Source organism: Castor canadensis, chromosome 15, assembly GCF_047511655.1.
Source record: "Castor canadensis chromosome 15, mCasCan1.hap1v2, whole genome shotgun sequence".
Classification (NCBI taxonomy): Eukaryota; Metazoa; Chordata; class Mammalia; order Rodentia; family Castoridae; genus Castor; species Castor canadensis.
In genome coordinates, this window is record NC_133400.1 from 20,049,062 (window position 1) to 20,070,297 (window position 21,236).

The following is a 21,236-nucleotide window of genomic DNA, read 5'->3' on the forward strand; positions in this document are numbered from 1 at the left end:
ACCAATTTTGAAACCTAGGTTTCATGTTCAACATGAGGACCTAAGACAGCCTTTCTTCAAATAAATATTAAGTTAAAAGCCCCACAGGGTACCCTTTCAGTTCAAAATATGCAACTCTTAGCAGCAGGTGACAGGAAGTGTGCACTATTTACCCAGACTGACTTTTAATGGTGACTCACATTATCAGTGTCTTTGCTACCTCCTGTTACCTGTGTTTCGGTATTAATGTCACTTGAGCACTTCCCACCCTGCAGAGACTTTTGCAATTGAAGGATACAGTTCTTGGTTATTGAATTAAACTTAGAGGCAGGCCCTTATTCAGTTTTTATGATATGTTTTTGCATTCTTGTCCATATCAGAGCTGATCAAAGCCAATGTCAAACAAAGGGAAAATGGTGTGTGCACCTTTGTTCTGTGTGTGTTTCATTAGCTTGCCATCCTATGGCTTTTGCAATAAGACAACCGTGGATGTCTGTGACTTTCATTTCTTGTGCACTGAAAAATAAATCCTGCTGCAGTAGAAACACTGAGTGCTAAAATTGAGCAAAAATTGATATTGAAACAATAGGTAAACATATATTAAGTCAGAAGTGAACTTCGGCCAGTCTTGTACTTATAGTATTTAGTCCAGGGTTTTTATTTAATGCTTAGAGTAATTTATGTTTTAAAAGAATTTAAAGAACATGCCACAGGTTTCTGGATATACAAATTCAGTTGTAAATTACACACTGTCTGGGAATTTGAAAGTCATGTTGTTTTAGATCACTGGATTTTATGCTTGGTAGACATGCCAGCACATCAGTACTGCAGGTGTAATTGATCGTCCTGCTCCCTCAGAAGAATAATATCGGAGCAATGCCACAGCTCTGCCATCCTCTCTGTTTACAGAGTGGTGGTGACATACTGTGCATGTATAATAGCCGTGTGTTCTAGCACAGTCCTAAACAACTGGCATCACTGTCAGTATTTGAAAGGATCTGAGGTAAATTTTAGCTTGAAAAATATGACATTTCTGAAAAAGTTTAAATTATTTTATGAGCAATCCTTTAAAGTTTATTTCACTCTAAATCTGAAATTTCAACAATAGACAAAACCTCTTTAAGTGTGCTGCTATATCCAGCTGAAAATGTACCCAGCCTGGTTTCCCACTTCTAAAAACTTATTCTTTGAATGGTAGAAATAAAAACCTTCTGCTCCTAAGGAATGCAAGAGGGCCTAATTTTATTTTCTGTAACTTCTGAAGTTAAATGTGTATAAGTAATTATATACAACAATTAATAAATCCTTATATATGAAAAAAATTAAGAATGTCTATTAATCCACAGTCACCATGAAAAGAGTCAAAAGGCAATCCACAGGGAGACTTTGCAATAATATAGCTGATAAAGGATTCATATTCATAATATATAAAGAATCTCTAGAAATCATTAACAAAATACCCAGAAAAAAAAATGGGCAAAAGATTGAGCAATCCTATAAGAAATGGAGATGTCAAAGGGACTATATCGAGTCACTAGAGAAATTCAAATTAAAATCACAATGTGCTATCTCTGCTTCATAATTAAATGGCTAAAATGAAAACAACAAAAAAAAAAACCAGACAATACCAACCGTTGGTGAATTCTCAACATTACATGAGAGGGTGAGTTGATACCACCACTTTGGAAACGCGTTCAGCTGTCTCTATTAAAGCCAAACATATGTGCACCCTATCACTCAGACATCCCGCCCTAGGTGGAGTGCATTTTCCAACAGAAGGCGTCATATATTTCCTAGAACTGTGCTGTGCAGCATGATAGCCACCAGCCACATGTAGCTCTTAGGTTTGGGGTGTGTGGGGAACCTGGTTGTGACAACCTTTGTCCTCTTAAAGAGGTAGCTAAGTCACAGTTTTACTTTGAAAGGGGGTTCTGCTCTTTCTTTATGTTTTCACTGAGCAAAGCCTGAGAGGCAGGTTCCCTCCTAGGACATTCTTCCACTTTATGTGACAAGAGCACTTGATGTGGAGGTAGGAGATTGACACTGTATTCACATGCTGTGACCTGGTCCAGTCTCCTCTCTGGACTCAGTTTCCACGTGTGTGGTATGAGGTGGTCTCTGGGGAAGACCAGCAGGTCAGTTTATGAGCTTACATCAACATACAAGATAGGGAGAGCCTGTTTGTTTGAGCTATCTTATCAAGGGCTTGTGATGTCTGGCTCCTCCCTCCCCCTTTTCTTCCTCCCTCCTTTCCTTTCTTCCTTCTTGCCCCTGATGACAGCCTCTCAACTGAGGAAGGGCCAGCGTCCTAAGGGTGGGGGCCTGCAGGGAAAGGAGAAAAAACTGCTCCCCTAGGGCAGTCTCTGGAGGACCCTGCAGGGAAGGAAGTCTGAATGAGGTTCTGGAGCTCTCACTGTGGGGTTAGATGCTAGAGAAGAAAGGACAGTCATTATGTAGCACCTGTGTGTTCACCAAGCCCTCACGTTGGAAACTGAGACTAATTATCCCATTTCACAAGGGAATAAAGAGAGGCTCAGACAGCTTAAGTCCATTTGCTCTGACGGTCGTTGAGCCTGGATCTTCCAGTCCTTGCTGTTGTTACTGCATCAAGTTACATTCACTCCCCTTAGCCCCATTCCTAGGGGAACAAGTGCTAACCAGGGGCTGAAGGGCCTGGGGTCTGGGTAGCAAAAGCTCTGGAATGAGTCTAGCCAGACCTGAGCTGCAGAGGGGAGTGACCTCAAGACATGGAGGTGAGGTTGCTCAGGTGGGCCAAGGGCGTAGTCCCTAGAAGCTGAGGGTTTGAAGGCTCAGAGGAGTTGGGTTGTTTTAAATGCAAACAAGCAACTGGAAGCTGGTGAAGTAATAATGTACTCCAGCTCTCAGAGGCATGCCCTGGCCCTGTACCCAGAAGTCCTGCTTTTGGACCCTGTCTGCTCCTGGCAGTGGGTCCCTGGCAGGTGACTTCTCTCTCCTGGTCCTCTCTTATCTCTGAGGCATGGAGGCTACACACTTGGGCAGTAATGTCACAGAGGGTGACCAGCCCTTCCAACCACAGGGTAACAGTTCCAGGTGCAGTCAGAGCTGAGTGGTGAATCCAGGGACCCCCTTGGCAGAGAAACAGCAGTGTCCTTCCTTATTCTTGTTTGGAGGAAAATACCCACAACGCACTTGGCTTTGGCACAAGTGGATGACAACTCTGGGATCACACTTTCCTTGCTTGGCAAGACTTCCAAGTCTTCCAAGTGCCCTCCACCTTCCCGCACTTGCCCATGGATGGCCTCACCCAGCTTCACAGCACTGAGTGGTATATACTGACAGCCCCAAATTTACATCTCCCACTCCAGACTCACTCCTGAACTCCAGGTTCATCAATCTAGCTGTCCGCCTGTATCTCCACCTGAAGTTCACAATGCATCTCAGATCTTAATCCTAACTCACAGTCCCCCACGATCCGCCCATGATCCTCCCCAGCTCAGCAAACAGCACCTCGGTCCTTCCATGTGCTCAGGCCCCAAATACAGTCCCCATTGATGCCTGTCCTTCCCATCCACCCCAAATCCAACTAGTTTGCAAATCCAGTTTCAACTTCAAATCTGTTGCCATCTTGTTACTTCCATCATTAGTACCCAGGTCCCAGGCACTGTCACAGCCACCTGGGTCACTGTCCTAGCCTCCTAGCTAGCCTCCCTTTTGGTCCTCCTCCAGCTTCTTCTGCAACCAGGGTGATTAAATCTCTCTCAGCTTAATATCCTATAACCACCCAGAAGCAAAAGCCAAAATCCCGCATGGCTTCCAATGCCCATCGTCATCTGCCCTTGTTAACCTCTAGTGCATTTCCTTTCCTTCTCTGCAGGTGCACTGGCCTCCCTGTTGCCGCTGGCACAAGCCATGCCTGCCCGCACTTATAAATCCCTTTACACACTTGCATGACTTCCTCTCTTCCCTTCAGGTGACTTCTGCTCCAGTGCTAGGTTCTCAGAGTATCTTAGAGCTTCTGCCCATCACCTCACCTGGTTTGTCTTCATAGCTCCTCCCACCCGACACACTGTCTATTCATTCCTTTGCCTCCTCTGACTACCTCAGCTCCACGAGAGCTGCGACTGCTTTGCTCATGGCTATAACTCTGGCACCTGTTCAGGTAGCAAATGCTCAAAGAATATTGGTTGAATGAATAAGGAAGTAACTGGACATCGGGGGTGATGTCCACACCTGCAATAGGAGCCACACAGAGCTGCACTAGATAACCAAGCTGTGACCTGGGCTCAGCTGCAGGTTCCTTCTGGCTGTTGGTACTCAAGGGTACCTCCACCTGAGGGGCTGCAATGTTCTCATGATGCCAGGCCATGGGCCCTCGTTATTGTCTGTCCTTTCCTCATACTGCACAGCAGGTGTAACAGTACACCTCAGACAACCAGACTCCCTGCCTTATACCTGGGGAAACAGGCTCGGGAAGGTCAGATGTTAATAGATGCAGACAGGATTCAAACCCAAGGCTCTGTGTGGCAAAGTCCACCCCACCATCCTCTTCCAGGATACTTGTGAGAAACACACACAGATCAACTCAGTGTTCCCAAACTCAGGTCTCAGAGAGACCTAACAGTGATCACAGATCACAGGGATCAGGGCTTGGTCTCTCACTCTGTGTCCTCCTTCACTCCAACCTCTCCCTGTACCGTGACCAACAGGGACTGCCAAGGAGAGCTGCCTCCAGCCACAAGGTTCCCTGGGACAGACTGCCCTTGTCCCAGGTGCTGTTCAGAGTTCAGGGGGCCCTTCCGCAGGGCACGTGGACATGGAGGAAAAGCCTCTATCAGGGACCAAGGCTGCCTCAGGGGCAGTGAGCTCAGTGCCAGGGGACAGTGAAACATACACTTTGCCAGCTGGGAGTTGTCTGCAAGAACTGGGACTAGTGCCACTGTAATTATCCCATGCACAATACTCAAGCTCAGATGGAATGACCTCTTGCTGGAACCTCTAATATAACATGATTGTGCATTTAAGATTAACACGGCTGCTGCTGCTGGCTGGATGCCATGGCTCACGCCTATAATCCTAGCTACTTGGGAGGGAGGCACAGATTGGGAGGATCACAGTTCAAGGCCACCCCCAAGCAAAAAGCTAGTGAGACCCCACCTCAATCAATAATCCAGGCATGGTGGCACATGCCTGTGGTTCCAGTATGTGGGAGGCCAAACATAAGTGGACTGAGGTCTGAGGCTGGTCCAGGACAAACATGTGAGACCTGACCTGAAAATTAACAACAAGTAGAAAAGGGCTGGTGCCTAGCAAACATGAGGCCCTGAGTTCAAACCCCAATATCACCAAAAAAAACCAAAAGGTTCACTTGCTTCAGTAAGGCCTGGAGCCTCAGTTTCCTCATGCATGGAATGGGCACACTGACCCCTTCCTTGCTTCTTCAAGGTAGCAAAGAGGCCACACAGAGTACTGATTATAAGGCCTGTAAGCTCTTCACCAGTGATATCTCATCTGACCCTTCCAGCAATCCTCTGAGGTGCATACTCTTCTTATCAATTCCTGTTTTACAGATGAGGAAACTGAGACTGGAGAAGAAACGACTAGCCGAAGTCACTCCCTTTATTCCCTAGCCTATTGCAAACAGACCTCAGCAGAGATGTAGAAGGGTTCATTCTACATCTTTGATCTAATGATCTTTGGGTAGTGGCTGAATTTGCATCCAGGCTTTCTGGGAAAGAGTGCTGCAACTGATTAGTGATGTCTGCTCTGGGTACCAGCATGGTGGCTACAGTAGAGTGGGTCCCATCATTTTCCTTCCTTGCGCTCAAGTCCTTCCTTCTGTTGACACCTAAGTCTCTGCAGAGATAACCATCACAACTAGCAGAGCAGATAACAGTAGCAAAGGGTCTGCTACAGTTTGGTACTTGAATGTTCCCTAGAGACCCATATGTTGCAGGCTTGGTTCCTAACCTGGGACCCTATTGCAAGGTGGCGGAGACTTTAAAAGGCAGGGCATGCTAGTAGGAATTAAGGTCACTAGGGGTGAGTTCTTGAAGGAAATGTCAGGACCTCTGCAGCTTCCTCTTTCTTTCACTTTCTGGCTACCATGAGGCAAATGGGCCTCCTCCATCACATGTTCCCTGATATGAGGTTCTGCCTCTCTACAGGCCCAAAAGCAGCAATGAACCGAACCATTTGAAACCAAGAGTTGAAATAAGCTTTTTCCTTCTTATAAGTTGATTACCTCAGGTATTTTGTCACAGTTTAATGATCTAACTGAATTCATCTCCAGAATCGCCATTCCTCTCTATTTCCCCCTCTGTATGGGGTAACACTAAGCTGTGTGGAGAAGATGGCCAAAGGGACAAGATTTCAAGTCTCTTGAGCATCTTCTCAGGGCCTCATACCAGGCTTGATGCTCCCTGTGGCCCATCCCATCTGAGCATCAAGCCAAAGAGTTGTATTCCTGTTTCCCATTTTATAGATGAACAAATTGAAGTTTTAAAAAATTACATAGCTTATTCCAAATCACACAGCTGGTAGGTGCCAGTGCCAGGTTGTACTTAAACCCAAGCACTGTCTACTCTGAGGAAGACCCAAGGCACCCAGGGGCCCTGCCAAGCTGCAATTCCTGCCCGCCTGTGGACAGCCACCATGAGCTTGGCAAAGACAAGCCTCACCTGAACTATCGGATGCTTCCTTCCTCCTTCTTGGTTTTGCTTTGCTACAGGCTCAATCTCTTCTCAGCCCCCAAAGGCCTCCTTCCCCAGATCTGTCCCCAGAGGCAGTCCCCGCCTCCCTTTCCACCTCACAGGGCACTCCACAGAGCTGCCATCTGCTGGGTGATGAAGAAAAAGGTTGTGAGGCAGCTGCTCATGGGGCCTGGGTCCCCGGGGAGTCCCAGGCTGTCCTGCCCAGTAGGGGCCAGATGGAGATGGCTCTCCCACCTCCAGCTTTCCTGAGAAGCCAGGTGGTCCTCCTCCTCACTATGGGCTTGAGGTAGGTCCTCCAAAGGCTGGAAGATGGCTCACCGACTTGCAGGCAGAGCCTCCCACTTTCCTCTTACAGCCATTTGGCCAAAAAGTCTCTGGGCTGCCCAGGGTCAAGGCTTCTCTTTGCCTTCCCCTTTCTTGTTCTTGCCTTCTCACTCTGCCTGTCTTCCCATCTACCCATGGGGCAATGAGTGCTGCGGGTGCCTTTAGGACGGGCAGAGATGAGGTGAAATGCCTGCAGGTGAGAGGAAATCGGGGCTTGGAGGATGAGGGGCCCAGCCTGCCTTGAGAGGCTGATGGATGACCCCACTCCTGAGAGGCCAGTGTTTACAGAAACTGGCATATCTGTTTCTTGTGGTGAGTCGGCCCTGTTCGCCCTGGCTCCCTTCCCCTGTACCCTGTGGCTGTGACCCCTTCACTGTCTGTACACTTTGTGAGCTCTGACTTCCAGGGCTGACGTCTTGCTTGGGGGACTTGGGTGCTTGTTTTTCCTTCTGGGGGTTTGTATGCTTGCTCTTCTAAACTGGCAGAGCCTAGGGCTGTGGCTCCTACCCTGTGTTTTCCAGGTTTTATGGGTTCAGAGCTTTCTTATGACCGGGCAAGATCATCACACGAGTTAGGAGAGTTATAGCTGTCTCTGTTTGGTTTCTAAGTGCACAGAGTAGCTCTGAATCTGGAAAGGGGTTATTAGAAGGAGGGCCGTGTGGCCCTGTCCTGCAAGTTTTCTTCCTTTATGTTTCTGGGTCTTGTGCATCCAGGGGTCCCAAGGGCTTGGGGTCCTGCATCCCTCCTAGAACCCGTGCGAGGTCCTCTGGTTTCCACACTGCGGAAGTGGCCCAGGACACATCTGCTTCCGCTCCACTCACCCACTTGTCCATTTGTCCAGCCAACACTTACTGAGCACCCAGCACATACTAGGCACAGAGGAGATGTGGGGATCACCTGGGATCAAAATGGGTTTGTACCTGCTTCCTGGAGGCTCACCTGCTACTGACTGCCTGGACAGGTGAGCAAGTGTAAGGGCTGGCTAACATATGAGTGATTTCTAGATGAGTCTGAAGATGAGGCCCAGATGGAGTTGGGGTCAGGGAGACAATGTCAGAAAGCAGAGGGCTGACTTGGGCCTGGTAATGCACATCTGTAATACTAGCACTCAGCAGGGCTGAGGCAGGAGGATCGTGAGTTTGAGGCCAGCCTGTGCTACACAGAGAGACCCTGTGTCAAACAAAACAGAACAAAAAACCCTCGAGGTCTCTGGGAAGTTGGCACTGCTGAGGACAGGGACTGAGGGTTGTTCTCAGATTTCTGGCCTGAGGACCTTTGTTGATGGTGGTGCCCAAATGAATACAGCAAAATCAAGCAAAGAAGGCTAAGCATGGAAGACAGTGTTTAGTTCAGGACAAGCCAAATCTGAGGACGGCTGGGGGCTGCCCAGGGGAGACAGGCAGCAGAAGGCAGCAGAAGGAATGGGAAACACAGGAAGAAACTGTGATGGACTAGAGCCTGGAAGCAGCCAGCCCAGGGGCTGCAGCTGGGAGCAGAGTGAAGATGACAAGGTCTGTTTGCAGATGCGAAAGGCAGGAACTGGGCTGGATGTCAGAGTCTGGCAGCCTGGGGCAGGTGCAGGACAATCCCTGCCTCCACTGCCATAGGGGACCACTGATGGGTGACAAGACAGTCAGATCAGCTGGAAGAGTTGGAGAGGGATCTGGAGTCAGGGAACCAAAACTGATGTCACCAGGGAAGGGGATGCAAGTGAGAGGATCCATTGAGTGCAATACTAAGTGGGAACCATGGAATGGCTTGGGTACACGGAAGTGGGTGGGGTGTGGGGCGAGGGGTGTAGGAGGAGTACACTGAAGCAGGTTTCAGGTGCTGGAAAGGCCAGGGGGGCCCTTCTTAGGAAAGTTTGGGGAAAAGGGCAGGGGTCGAATTGGACAATGTGAGGTGAGGAGCTCACAGTGTCCTGAGATCTTAGAGTACCGCAGGCTGGGACACCCCTACATCTCAGAGATGAGGGCTATGGGGCCTAGACAGGCGGGTAGGAGATTCAGGAGCCTCAGCAACTCCTCCAGAGTGCTCAACTGTGCATTTATTCATTTAACACACATGTATTTTGGTGTCTACTGCATACCAGGCCCTGGGCTTGCTAAGGTGGGGTTATGGCTGAGGGGGATCCAGAGATGTGCAGGGACTGCTTCTGAGTGACCCAAAGCATTGGTGACTACCCTCTAGGGTTTTTAGGGGGTGGATGTGCAGAGCTCTTCTGTGGTGACAGCCACCACTATTAGCACAAATGGGCCAGGCTGCGCCTAGAAGTTTTTTTTTTTTTTTTTTTGGTACTGAGGTTTGACTTAGGGCCTTGGGCTTGGCTTGCTAGGCAGGTGTCCTACCACTTGAGCCACTCCACTAGCCCTTTCTTATGTTGGGTATTTTTGAGATAGGATCTCTTGAACTATTTGCCAGGGGCTGGCTTCCAACCATGATCTTTCTAATCTCTTCCTCCAGAAGAGCTAGGATTACAGGTGTGAGCCACCAGCACCTGGTCAACCCCAGCTTTTGGAAAGCCCTCCACATGCAGCGCTTCCAGTTTTGACCTTTCCCAGCTGTCTCCACTGCCAGATGCCCCTGCCTCACCAGCAGGGAGAGGCAAGAAGGAGACCATGGCAGGCCTCTGTGGGGCAGGTGTCCTTGGGCTCCAAGGTGCCCCAAAGAGTAGCCTTTGGGGCTGGGACTTGGGCTTTCATTCCCTCATTCTTTTTAAAAGAATTGTTTTATTAATTAACTTATTTATTAGTAGTGTCATGAGCTCAGGGCCTTGTGCTTGCTGGGCAGGTGCTCTTCCACTTAAGCACTCCTTCAGCCCTTTCCTTTTTGGTTTTGCTATTTAGGGTCTGGTGCTTTTTGCTCAGGGCCAGTCTCAGACTTCAGTCCTCCCATCTATGCCTCCTGCACAGCTGGGAACACAGGCATGTGTCACCACACCCAGCTTATTGACTGAGATCCCCACTTCAATCTTGCTTTTTGCCTAAGCTGGCCTCAAATTGTGATCCTCCTGATCTCTGCCTCCTGAGTTATAAGATTACAGGTATGGGCCACCATGCCTAGCCTCGTTTCCTGACTCTCTCTCAAGAACAGAGGAACAGTGACAACAATGTACTAAGCTTATACTGTCCACTGGAAATAAGCTCATCAGCTCTTGACCTGTACCCTCCCTGGGTACCCACAGTAGCTGGCAGTCATCTCCTGGACATGCTTTGTGGATTGTGAGTCCTACAGCCAGTTCTTCCCTCCAGCGTGTGTGGTGACAGTCCCAGCTGGATGGGATATAGCAGCAGTCCCTGAAGTTCAAAGATTTCACAATTGGGCTTCGGCTATTTGGAAGAGATGCCCCATCCCAAAACTCATGGTTGGTAACCAGTGGTAGAAATTTAAGCAGACTTTAGAGAGGGGACAAGGTGTTATCAGAGTGAGGATGGGAGTTGGCACAGGACAGCTGAGGCGGCAGGGGGAGGAGGGCATCCCTTACTTCACAGAGACTCAATGTCCTGACTTCTCAAGGGGAATGGATGGACTGTTATGTGCCCCCCCCCAAATTATAACAAGTATTGGTGGTTTGGGGGCTCAAGAGAAAGCAGATGGATGCCATGGGAGAAGTGAAGGTGGCGTGGGTCATAGAGCTGGAGCTGGTGGAAACTGGGGAGGGTGCTGTCTTGGGAGTCTACTTCCTGAAGTCATAGCATTAGGGAACCAGGAGATGACGCTTGGGTAAAATCGTGTAAGGTGTAAGTAGGAGGAGCTTCCTGGTGGGGGACCTGGGACAATTTCCTTAGTGCAGAGGGCCCCAAAGAGTGTGCTCTGTGGAACCCTGATACCATGCAACATTGCCTGTGGCACTTAGGTTTGGGAAGAGCAGAAGGCTTTCTATTTCCCCTGGGAGCCTCGTGCAACACATGTCACCTCATTAAAGGCTCTGAACAGCCCTGCCATAGCAGAATGGTTTGCATGTGTCTCATTCAGCACTTCCCACACTCATTTGGGCTGGTGTGTGTGTGTAATCCCATTAATATGCCACATTTTGGGAAGGGCTGATACAGGGAAATGGACCACAGAGGAATTTTCAGTTTTTAGGGAGCTGTCAGGAGTCTCCAGTGTTGCCCTCCCCGAACCATCAGTCCCCATTAGCCCTGGTCAATCAAACCTCTGAGTCCTTCTCTGAACCCCCTGCCCCCAGGCTGTGCTGTAGCTGGACCCAAGTGGTGATGGATAAGGAAAGAGAGTTACAGGGTGGCGGCAGACAGATAAGGAAGACACTTACGGGGGCAGGGGCGTTTGAAGGACATGTAATCCTTGGAGCAGAACAGCGGAGCCAGCCTGCCCACGGGCACAGCTCTGACTTCTCGCAGGGAAGGCCCCTCCACTCACCTGTGGAGACACAAACAGGCAGGTGATGGGGGCACCCACAGCACCCTCAGGCCCTGTAGGCTGGGTCCTCACATCCCAAGCCTCCAACCTCTGGGGGAGAAGAGGATGACTTGGGGCCATGTGCCCAGTCTGGGACCCCTGAGCTAGAGTACGGGGATGTGGGTGCAGGTGTGGGATGAGTGAGTGCTGGGGTCCCAGCGGTGGGTGGAGGGATGGGGTGTCTGTCTTCGTTGGGCCCTGAATCAGGAATGAGAGGTGCCCCCGAGGTCCCACTGCTTCAGAGGGTCATGCATCTTGAGCATCTTACAACTCTCAGGGCTGGAAGACCCTTAAAGATCAGCCTGATGGCTCCATTTCATAGCCAGAAAACTGAGACCTAGAGAGGGGGAGGGGCTAGTTCAAGGGCTCACAGCTGGTTTTGGAAGGGTGCTCCATGACACCTAGCTCACCATCTTATGATTACTACCTAACACTTTGAAGAGGCGGATGCTCTTTTTCTCCTCATTTTATAAATAAGAAAGCTAGGCTTAGAGAGGTTACATAGCTTGCCCAAGGTCACACAGCTTCTAATTACAGCTTAGGACTAGTCAGGTTTGTTTGACTCCAAAGCTCACACAGTCGGCACCCAGTATATTAAATTACCGATTCAGAAATAAAGGCTATGGAAGGAAAACGCCTCTTCCCCACCTCCTATCCCGCCATGTGAACTCATTGTTATGCCTGGATGTCCAAGGCAGCCAGGGGGTGCTAAGTCACTTTAACACTTGTTTGCAAATGGAGAAAATACTTCCCCAAACTAACCCCTCGTCCTGTGTTGTTAAAGATTTGAACCAGATCAGTCTTTCTTGGTGTGCCACACCCCAAGTGACAGAGGCTGTGGGAGCAGGAGGCAGATACATTCTTACCTCCTAGGATTGCACAGCTTTGAGAAACCAAACTATTCCTTTGGGGTCTGCAAACAGGACCGTGGATGCTGAGCTCAGGAGAAGCTGGCACCAGAAACCAGCAGGAAACTGACTTCCAGGTTTCACAAGGTCTCAGGCTTCCCTGATCCTGGGATGACATCACTGTGGCCAGAACTTGTCTGTCAGAGGCAGATCCAGAGGTTCCAACCTCGTCTCTCTTTAGCACTCTTATTTACATATATTTCCCCCCCCACACACACACTAAGCAGGTCCCAGGTTTTGATGGAGTCCTTTGGCCAACAAATGGCATTGTCTAATTGGTTTTTCTTATTGAACAAATGAATCAGAGGCCTATCTTTGGGAAGCCTTGCTCGGAAGTCCGACTCCTAAGCACTCATGTCAACTCAGCCACTTCCTGGCAGTGACTTTGGGCCCAGCTTTTCATCTCTCTGAGCCTCATGTCTGGCATCATTAAAGCAGGAACAAGAACACACAGCAGGTTTCAGGAGCATGGTGTGTGACGACCAGCCCCTGTCCTTCCCCAGAGAGCCTGAGGGGGGCAGAAGGGAGGCAGCGGACCTGGGGACTCCTTGCAGCCCCCTCTGCTCACTCTGCTCAGCCTTCCAGTAGCAAACCCTTTGGCTGGCCTGACACCCACTCTCGGTCTCCATGGAAACCAAGGGGCGAGTTCTGACCTGGGGAGTGGGGGTGGGAGGTGATCTCCAGGCTGCTGGGGAACTGTGATTTCACACCAGACAATTCAAGGAGAGTACTGGGGCCCGTGATCTTCCTGTTCTAAAAATACATGCGGGTACTTGTGTCGTTGATCACATTTGTGGGTGCGCTCATGTCTGCTGTGGTTGTGTGTGCATGTATACATGTGTGTGTTGTGTCTAAGGAGGGGGGATGTAAGTGGGCTGACCGTTCACCTCTCCTGCTGCCTCCAGAGAGATCTTTCTTAAAGATGAAATGCATGTCACTCCTTTGTTGAAAAAAACCTTCTATAGCTCCCCTGTGCCTTCAGGAAAACCGGCCTGATTTCTTACCATAACCTTCCCGGGGTCCTCAATACTTCTCTAGTGAACTGGTATACTATAGGTGCTTAATAAGTGCAAGCTGAATGTACTTCCTACAGGGCTGCTTGGGGTGGTACCTGATGCCAGGGAGGGTGTGGATCACCCTCTCCTCAAGGGACTGTCCTCAGGGTCCTTCCCAAAGACCCCCCTGGACCCTTATTTCCTCTCACTGGGGCCTATGATGCCGGGTAGAGGCTGAGGCCTCGCAGGGAGGGGGATGGGCCTCACGGGACCAGGGCACCAAGGTCTCCTGCATTGCATATGGTTTTCCATGGTCAGGTTGGGGTTTTGGAGGACATTGTGGTTCAAGAGACTGACAAGGGGCCAGCTGGTTCAAGTACACATTCCTATCTGTGGAGGCTCTCTGGGCACTTGGGCCTTCAGGTGTGACCCAATGGACGTGATTGCAACAGACCATTTTGCAGATGGGAAAACCGAGGCTCAGGGTGATAGCTCACCTAAGGTCATGGAGAAGACACGGAGGAAGAGCTGTGTGGGGGACTCGGTCACGCCCGGTTACTGCCAAAGGCACCACTCAGAGATCTGCTGCCCCTGGTACGCTAGCTTCTTGGACAAAATGGGCCTCCCATATTTCCAGGTCATTCCCTGTCCCTGGCAGGCCAATTCTTCCCCCTCATCCTGGCAAACTCCTACGTAACCATCAATACCCAAGGGCTTCCTTAACTGCTGGAGACAAAAGGGTCCCACAGCCCAGCACAAGAGCACCTTTCTAGGCCAACTCTGGTCCTAAATTATTCTACACAGCAGTTCCTCAGAGCATAAGAACTTTCGAAGTATTTGGGAACCCTGGACGAAGTCAATCTTGGCTTGATGCTAAAGCATGAGGCCATGCTGAGATGTCTTCAAACGATCTGAGAAGGAGGTTCTGTAAAGAGTCTCTCCAGACACCTTGTCACCCACAGTGACAATACCCACAACAACCAGGATCACCACTCCCCGCGTGGTGCACCACAGCTAGCTCTTTACACATACCCTCTGGCTGTGGTTCCCCCAGCATCCCCCTTGGCTGGTATCCCCTGATTCCTTTACCAAACACCTGCAAGGTGTCCCACAAAACCCTGGAGAGACACAGGAAGGGCTTCAGGGACCCTGAAGCAAAAGGTAGCTTTTTCAAGTTCACTGTCTAGTTCCTCTTCCCCCTGCCCACTTGAGGATCTCAGTGGGACTCACAGGAAAACCTGCCTGATGGCCTCTGAAGCTCTGGAGGAGGTGTCTATGTGAACAAGTGGCCCTTGTCCTCACATGGGTCCAGAGCTGAATGATAAGGGCTCAGGACAGATGGGGGCAAGACTGGGCTTGGCTGGGGGTGGGGAAGGGTCCGTGTAGTTGCTGGGTGAGCTGAGCATCAGCCCACGCAGAGGTCACTGCTCTCCACCCGCCTCACCCTGAGCCCAGCATCCCAGGCTCCTTTCTGCTGTGACTCATCTCTGACTGGATTGTCTGGCTGGGAGCACGAGGGAGGGTGGGCGGGCGGGCAGCACTCCAGGCTTTGAAGTGGCTGAATGGTGTGTAGCAAGTCCACATCTTTTCCATTCCCCCCCTGGAATGCCTCCACTCTGGGTCCTGAGGCGACACTCAGACCTGGGCAGAGGGGTGTGTGACTAAGGGGAGAGCTGGGGTCTACATGGGCACAGGACCAGGTGGCTCTTGGTGCTCAGATGGGAGCTACAGAGTGAGACCTAGGAGCCCCTGCCTCAAGCTGGGAGCAACAGACAGGGGAGGGCAGGGGAAAAGGGCTGGCTGAGTGATGTCCTGTGTGTACAGCACCTGCTTGACTGCTGTCGTGTGCTGTTAGCTCACTGGATCCCCCAAACAAATCCCCATTTCACAGATGACAACCTGAGACACAGAAGAAGAAAGGGGCCTGTTGAGGGAGTGAGCTGCCTTCCCCAAAAGGGCTTTGAGGAGGATCTGAAGCAGGGCAGCCATATGGCCAGTGTTTATTCCTTTCAGAAGTCCTCCTTGGACTCGGGCAGAGCTGCACAGGTGTACATAGCAGGAGGCAAGCATAAGTGGTGGAGTCGGAGGTGAGGGTGCTAAATGATTAGAAGGCAATTGTGACAGCCTGGGTTAGGCCACCTTTGAACTCAAAGCCTTGAGCTTGCTAGGCAAGTGCTCAACCACTTGAGCCACTCCCCCAGCCCCTTTCACTTTAGGTATTTTTTCAGGTAGGGTCTTGTGATTTTGCCTGGGCTGGCCTCACACTGTGATTCTTCTACCTATGCCTCCCACATAGCTGGATTATACACATGAGCCACCATGCCCAGCCCTCTAGTGTTATTGAGTCTCTTGTGTACCATGTCTTGGGTGCTGAGGGTAGTCCCCTGACAGGCCCTGTCCTCAGGAGGCAGTGATAGAGTTTGTTAGATGACAGCAGGGGATGGAGCAGGACAGCTGTGCAGGTGTGGACTGCACATGTAGATAGAGAGGCTGTGGAAGACTTTGGCGGGAGAATGACAGGTAAGCAGAGGAAGTCAGCCAGCTGGGCAGATACCTGGAGGGGGGAATCCAGGGGGCCAGGAGCAGACAGTGCAAGAGCCCTGGGCAGGAATATCCAGGTGGATTTGACAGACAGGTGGACACAAGGCAGAAAAAGAAAGGGGAGGAGGAGAGGATGATTAGGATACTCTTCATTGAGGCTGGGACCCAGCTGTGGGGATGTCCCCAGTGGAGAAGAACATTCCTTGGCAAGCGTGCAGAAATCATGTGATGTTTGTCCTGCAGGTGGACGCAGGAGAGCATGAGCTCCAGAGTGGGGGAGGGAATGAGTGAAGAGAACAGTGGCCAAGGTTGAGTGGGAGGCCTTGAGGCTTGGTTCTGGTGTTATAAAAGGGACCTGGGCATGTGAGAGCCTCCGCAGCAAGGAGGCCTTTGTCTCCATCTGGCCACATGTGTGTATGCGGGAGGGCCTGGAGGTTGCTGGGTGTCCATATTGCCTTAATTTCCCTCAAGTAGCTCATAGGATCAACTGCAATCCCCTTCCCCAACACCACTGTGGCCCAAACATAGAAGGCTCAACTTCCTATCCACCTGCATCTCCAGTCCATATTCAAGCCAGCAAGAAGGTCCTGACCAAATGTACAGAGAAGCCTGGCTCAGGGTTCAGAAAACACCAAGAGACATAGGCAAGCATTCCTTATAGCAATGACATATGAGCGGTAACTCCAATGTTGCCACTTAGTAGGGGAGAATAGACTGAGCAAATTATGGCTCTGCTTCTAATGGAATATTATATAGCTATGAAATCGTGTTTTTCAAGAATTTTTAGAACATAAAGACTTTTAGTATAGCATTAAAAGAAAAAAAGTTTTGTTTTTTTTAAAAAAAAACAGGTTCTGTAAGGTTAGATCAAGAAGAATTAACCTAGAAGGTAACACGCATGCACAGGAAATTAATGTGAGTCAACTCCCTGTATAGCTATCCTTATCTCAACCCGTAAAAACCCTTGCTCTTCCTATTATTGCTTATACTCTCTCTTCAACAAAATTAGAGATAAGGGCAAAATAGTTTCTTCCGGGTATCGAGGGGGTGGGGGGTAGAGGGAGGGGGCGGGAGGGCTAGGGAGGGAGGGGGTGGGGGCAGGGGGCAAAAATGACCCAAACATTGTATGCACATATGAATAAAAACAAACAAACAAAAAAAAAACCAGGTTCTGTAACTGTGCATACAGCATGTTTTATTTTGTAGAAGAAAAAGCCCCAGTGAGTAGATAGCAAAAAGATTAAAGATAGAATTTCATGTTCGCAGTCATTGTGCTGTTTGGGCTGTGGTGGGATTAAGGGGGATTTTATGTTCTTTATATTTTTATGACAGTCCAAACTTTCTACATTGAACATGTATTTCTTTGATAATCTGAACGATAATTAAAATGAAGATTCAGAAAAGAACCTTTTGTGCTAACAAAGTAAAAGGTTTGAATATGCCATTTGTTATTGAAAAGATTTTTAAGTGAACTTGCCTTTCAACTTAGTGATAAGAAGCCTTTTTGAAATATTAGAAAGTCATCTTTATCATTTGTAACCTTCATCAAGTTATCCCCGGTATAAGTCTTATTTGCCAGATAATTGAGGAAAATGGTTTCTTCCACACACTTGGCAATAATAATAATAATAATAATAATAACAGACCTTATGTTTGCAAGACATCTTATAATTTTGCCAAGCTCAGTGCCATCCTAGGCTCTGCAGATATAGTGAACAAAATGGTTAAAGAGCCTTGCCCTTGTGGGACTGGCGTGATACTGATGAGGGAAGACAATAAACAAATAATTGAGGTCTAGAGAGGTTGGAAGTGATAAGTGCTCAGCAGAAAAATGGGGAGAAGAGTGGTGAGGAATGGGAGATTGTTCTTTTAAACCAATTTGACTGAATCAGCTCAATTATTATTTTAATAGAAAAAAATGAAGGTGTGGCTGGAAGAGTAGCTCAAGTGTTAAAGCAAGTGTTCAAACTCCAGTACCACGGGAAAAAAAAAGTGTTTAAAAATTCTACAGCCCCTGGACAATGAACACACTCTTTCAGTTCTCAGACATAAACTGATTGAAGACCTCCAAACTGACTGAATCACCTTGGTAACTGTAAGTCGCAATATGCTAATTATCAATCTTGCAAACTCATATAAGATCACAGTGATATTTATTTAAGTATTCTACACTAGCAGAGGTAGTGGCCCGCAGCCTTTCTAAGCCTCCGTGTTCTCACTGATATCATAGGGACAATTCCAGGATCCTGGAACTCCTGAGTTCCCTCCCAGCCTCACTACATCACACAGTGGTTGCCAGAATTCAAAGAGAAAATGCATGTTCACAATGCAGACCCGCGGAGCCCCTGGCAGAGGACCACTGGATACGTTCCTTTTTCGGTCCTCACAGCTGTCCTGGCAGGTGTGTAGCACTTATTCCCACTTTCAAGATGGTGCTGAGGCTCTGAAAGGTTAAGTCACCTGCCCAGAGTCTGTAAACCCAGGCGTCCAGCTCCAAGATCCGTGTCCACAGTCACAACTCTACCCTGGACTCACTTACTTGCCAAGGGCCTCCTGAAACCCTGCCGGCCCCGGCTTCTCCTTTAGGAGTTTGGGAGTAGATTTTATGCCTCCAGCCCCTCACCCTGTGCTCTGTGTACTCTCAGGGCTAGGGTTGCAGGTGACAGTCCTCTAAGGTGTCCAGCTGTTTATTCCCTACGACTGCCTTATCACGCATATGTCCCCACCACACTCTTTTGGCTGTACTACAAGTACCAAGCGAACTGGTGGAATCACACCTAATTAGTTTCTGATGAATTCCTTTGAGAAGAGGATTATGGGAGATGCAGGGATGCGACATCCTAGTGGGTGAATGGGGGAGGTGAGGAAGTGGGCTACAGAAGAAGACAGAGGAGGATTCTGTACAGAGCTACAAGGGGTCCCCACCTGGCTACATATGGACATCGTTCCTGTCTTCATCCCTTGTTCTGGGCTGACATGGGTGTCCTCTGCTTTCTTTCTACCATACCCTCGGTGCCACCACAAGGATGCCGCATCTTCCCTAAGCCTTGGGTGTCTGTTTTGCTCTGGGTCTGAGGCCCCTGTTACACATACTGGGGCAAATCTCTTCTTGGGGGCAGGCCAGCTCTGAAGTTCTAACCTCTCAGTCACTAGCTCCATTTCCTCCCTGAGGTTCATTTCTGGCAGCCTTAGGACGTAGTCACCTGGATGGACACATCACAGTCAACACACAGTCACAGCTGTCACCCCTCATGCTTCCCCACTCTCAGGGAGGGGAGCCTCCCTGTTGTTCCTGCTGTCATCACCAGTGGCATGTCCAAGTCACCTGACAACCTGATCACTCCCCACTGAAAGCAATCTTCTCTGTGCCCCCAAACCCAGAGAGGAGGGAGGTGACTTTGTTCAGAGTGTGAGCAATACATGGGGCTATCTCTGCCTGGAGCAGTAGATATAGGCCAAGGACAAAGAGGCCTTATAGTCAGGTGGGCACTTTCTAACCTGGAGGGGAACTGGGGTGTAGGCAGGGAGACAAGCTGGGGCAGAGGGTCTGGAGGGAGCACCTAAGAAAGGAGTGACCATAAGGATAAAGTTTGGCTTTGCAGAGATACCATTAGGTCTTAGGGGATTCCAAGGCCTCCTTAGAGGGGCTGGGGGAATGGCATGCCCCCACAACTTCAGGGGAACTCACTTTGCCTCAGCATCTACTCATGCTGGACACCCCCAAAAGTGACACTGTGGCCCAAAGCAGTTGAGTACTGACTGTGCCAGGTGTCCTGTGAGAGTCATCATATTTAATCCTCCCAAATCACCTTCCTTATGTTTCAGACAGGGAAACTGAGGCTCAGAGAGGTTAAATGTCTTGCCTAAGGTCATACAGCTAGGAAGTCAGCCAAGACTGTCTTATAGTACCAAAACCCTTGACGTTTCTGCTCACAACAGAATCTTGCCCACTTTTCAGAGAGGCACAGGGTAGTGAAATCACAGAAGCTGAAATCTGGATGTTGAGGAGAGAGGGGAGGGGGAAGGGGAGCCTCTTGGCAAGCACCAGTGGGGCTGCGCCGCAGATCAAGACAAATGACCCAACAGTTGTTGGAGCCCCTGCTTCTCACACCTGCCACTTGTGCCCTCCCATTCCCTGCCTGGGCCTGACCACCTATGCTGGTACCTGCATGGCCCAGGAGGGCAGCCCTGGGTCCTCACTGAGGGGCCTCTCCCAGACCACAGAGCCTGAACGCGACAGAGGAAGGGCCACGGTAGTCAGCTGGGGGCGGGTTGGGCACTGTTCAGTCGGGGAAGGAACCTGGGAGATGCCTCTGTGCGGCTCAGCGTTGCGCAGCCAGCAGAGGCGCCTCGGACTCGCCTGGGTCCCTCCTACTGAGCATGGGAAAGTGTGCCCCAAAGGGGAAGAAGGCGCGACAGGACGCTCCCTCTGTCATCCTCCTCCTCTCATCCTCGGTGCTGAGACAGGACAACACAGCAGGCACCCAAGCAGGCGCATGGCCCAGGCGGGTCAAACTTCCTGGCTCAAGGGGGTTGGGAGGAGGGTCCAAGCTCAAACTCCGTAAAATCCCAGTCCCTTTCCTCTCCCGCTCAGCCAACAGTGCGCCCTAGTTTCCCGTCCTTGCGTGGGCTGCACAGGTGACCCCCCAAACCAGGGCGCGGGGCCGGAGAGCCGTTCTTGGGCCCTCCACACCGGGTGGATGCTCCTCTGGGACTCGAGTCAGGCAGGGAGTCCTCCCCTCCCTGCGGCCGGGGGGGCGTGATCAGGGACAGCCGCCGCGTCCGGCCCAGGTGCCCAGCTCCGGCACGCGGGAACTGGGCCGGGGGTCCGCAAGAGTCCCGGGATCCCGCTCCGTTCCGAGCGCGCTGCGGTTCCGCTCCGGACCGCGCATCCGCCCGCCCGGCGCCCGAGGCTCCGCGCGGCGCGCTCCCGGGTGCGTGCGTTCCGGGTGCCGCTGCAGAGCGCGGGGGAAGGGGCCGGGACCCTCTCCGCGCCGCTCCCCAGCACCGCTCCCAGCCCCACGCCCCTTACTCGGCTTGGCTGCCGCGCTCCGCTCCGTGCGCCGCAGCGCCGGCTCCAGCTTCGGCTCCAGCTCGGGTACCCGCTCCGGTTCCCGCTCGGATGCCGCTGCGCTCAGGCTGGGCTCGGGCGTAGCGGGGGGCGCGCCGCTCGGCCTCGGCCTGCTGGGCGCGCAGGGGTGGGGCGGGGCGGGCAGGAGAGGCAGGGCCGGGCTGAGCCGAGCTGACCAGCAGCCCACGATCCCCTCCGTGGAGGCAGAGGCGGCTTCCCAGGACCCGGCCACGGCCTTGCCCTGCCGCAGCCCCGCCTGGCCGCCCGTCGACCCCGCGCCGCCGCTCACGCCGCCGTCGCCCGATCG

General features: G+C 50.8%; 1 protein-coding gene across 1 annotated transcript in view; it reads right to left on the reverse strand.

Annotated features, from left to right (window-relative positions):
* Bean1 (brain expressed associated with NEDD4 1) overlaps window positions 1-20,998 on the reverse strand; it is a 44,618-nt gene extending 23,620 nt beyond the window's left edge. Inside the window, exons 1-2 of the mRNA XM_020174571.2 lie at window positions 20,891-20,998; window positions 11,269-11,375 (exon numbers count right to left, since the gene is read on the reverse strand). Of these exons, the coding sequence (XP_020030160.1) occupies window positions 11,269-11,293 (25 nt within the window). The 5' untranslated portion in view covers window positions 11,294-11,375; window positions 20,891-20,998. The remainder of the gene's footprint in view (window positions 1-11,268; window positions 11,376-20,890) is intronic.
* Between the last annotated feature and the right edge of the window lie 238 nt (window positions 20,999-21,236).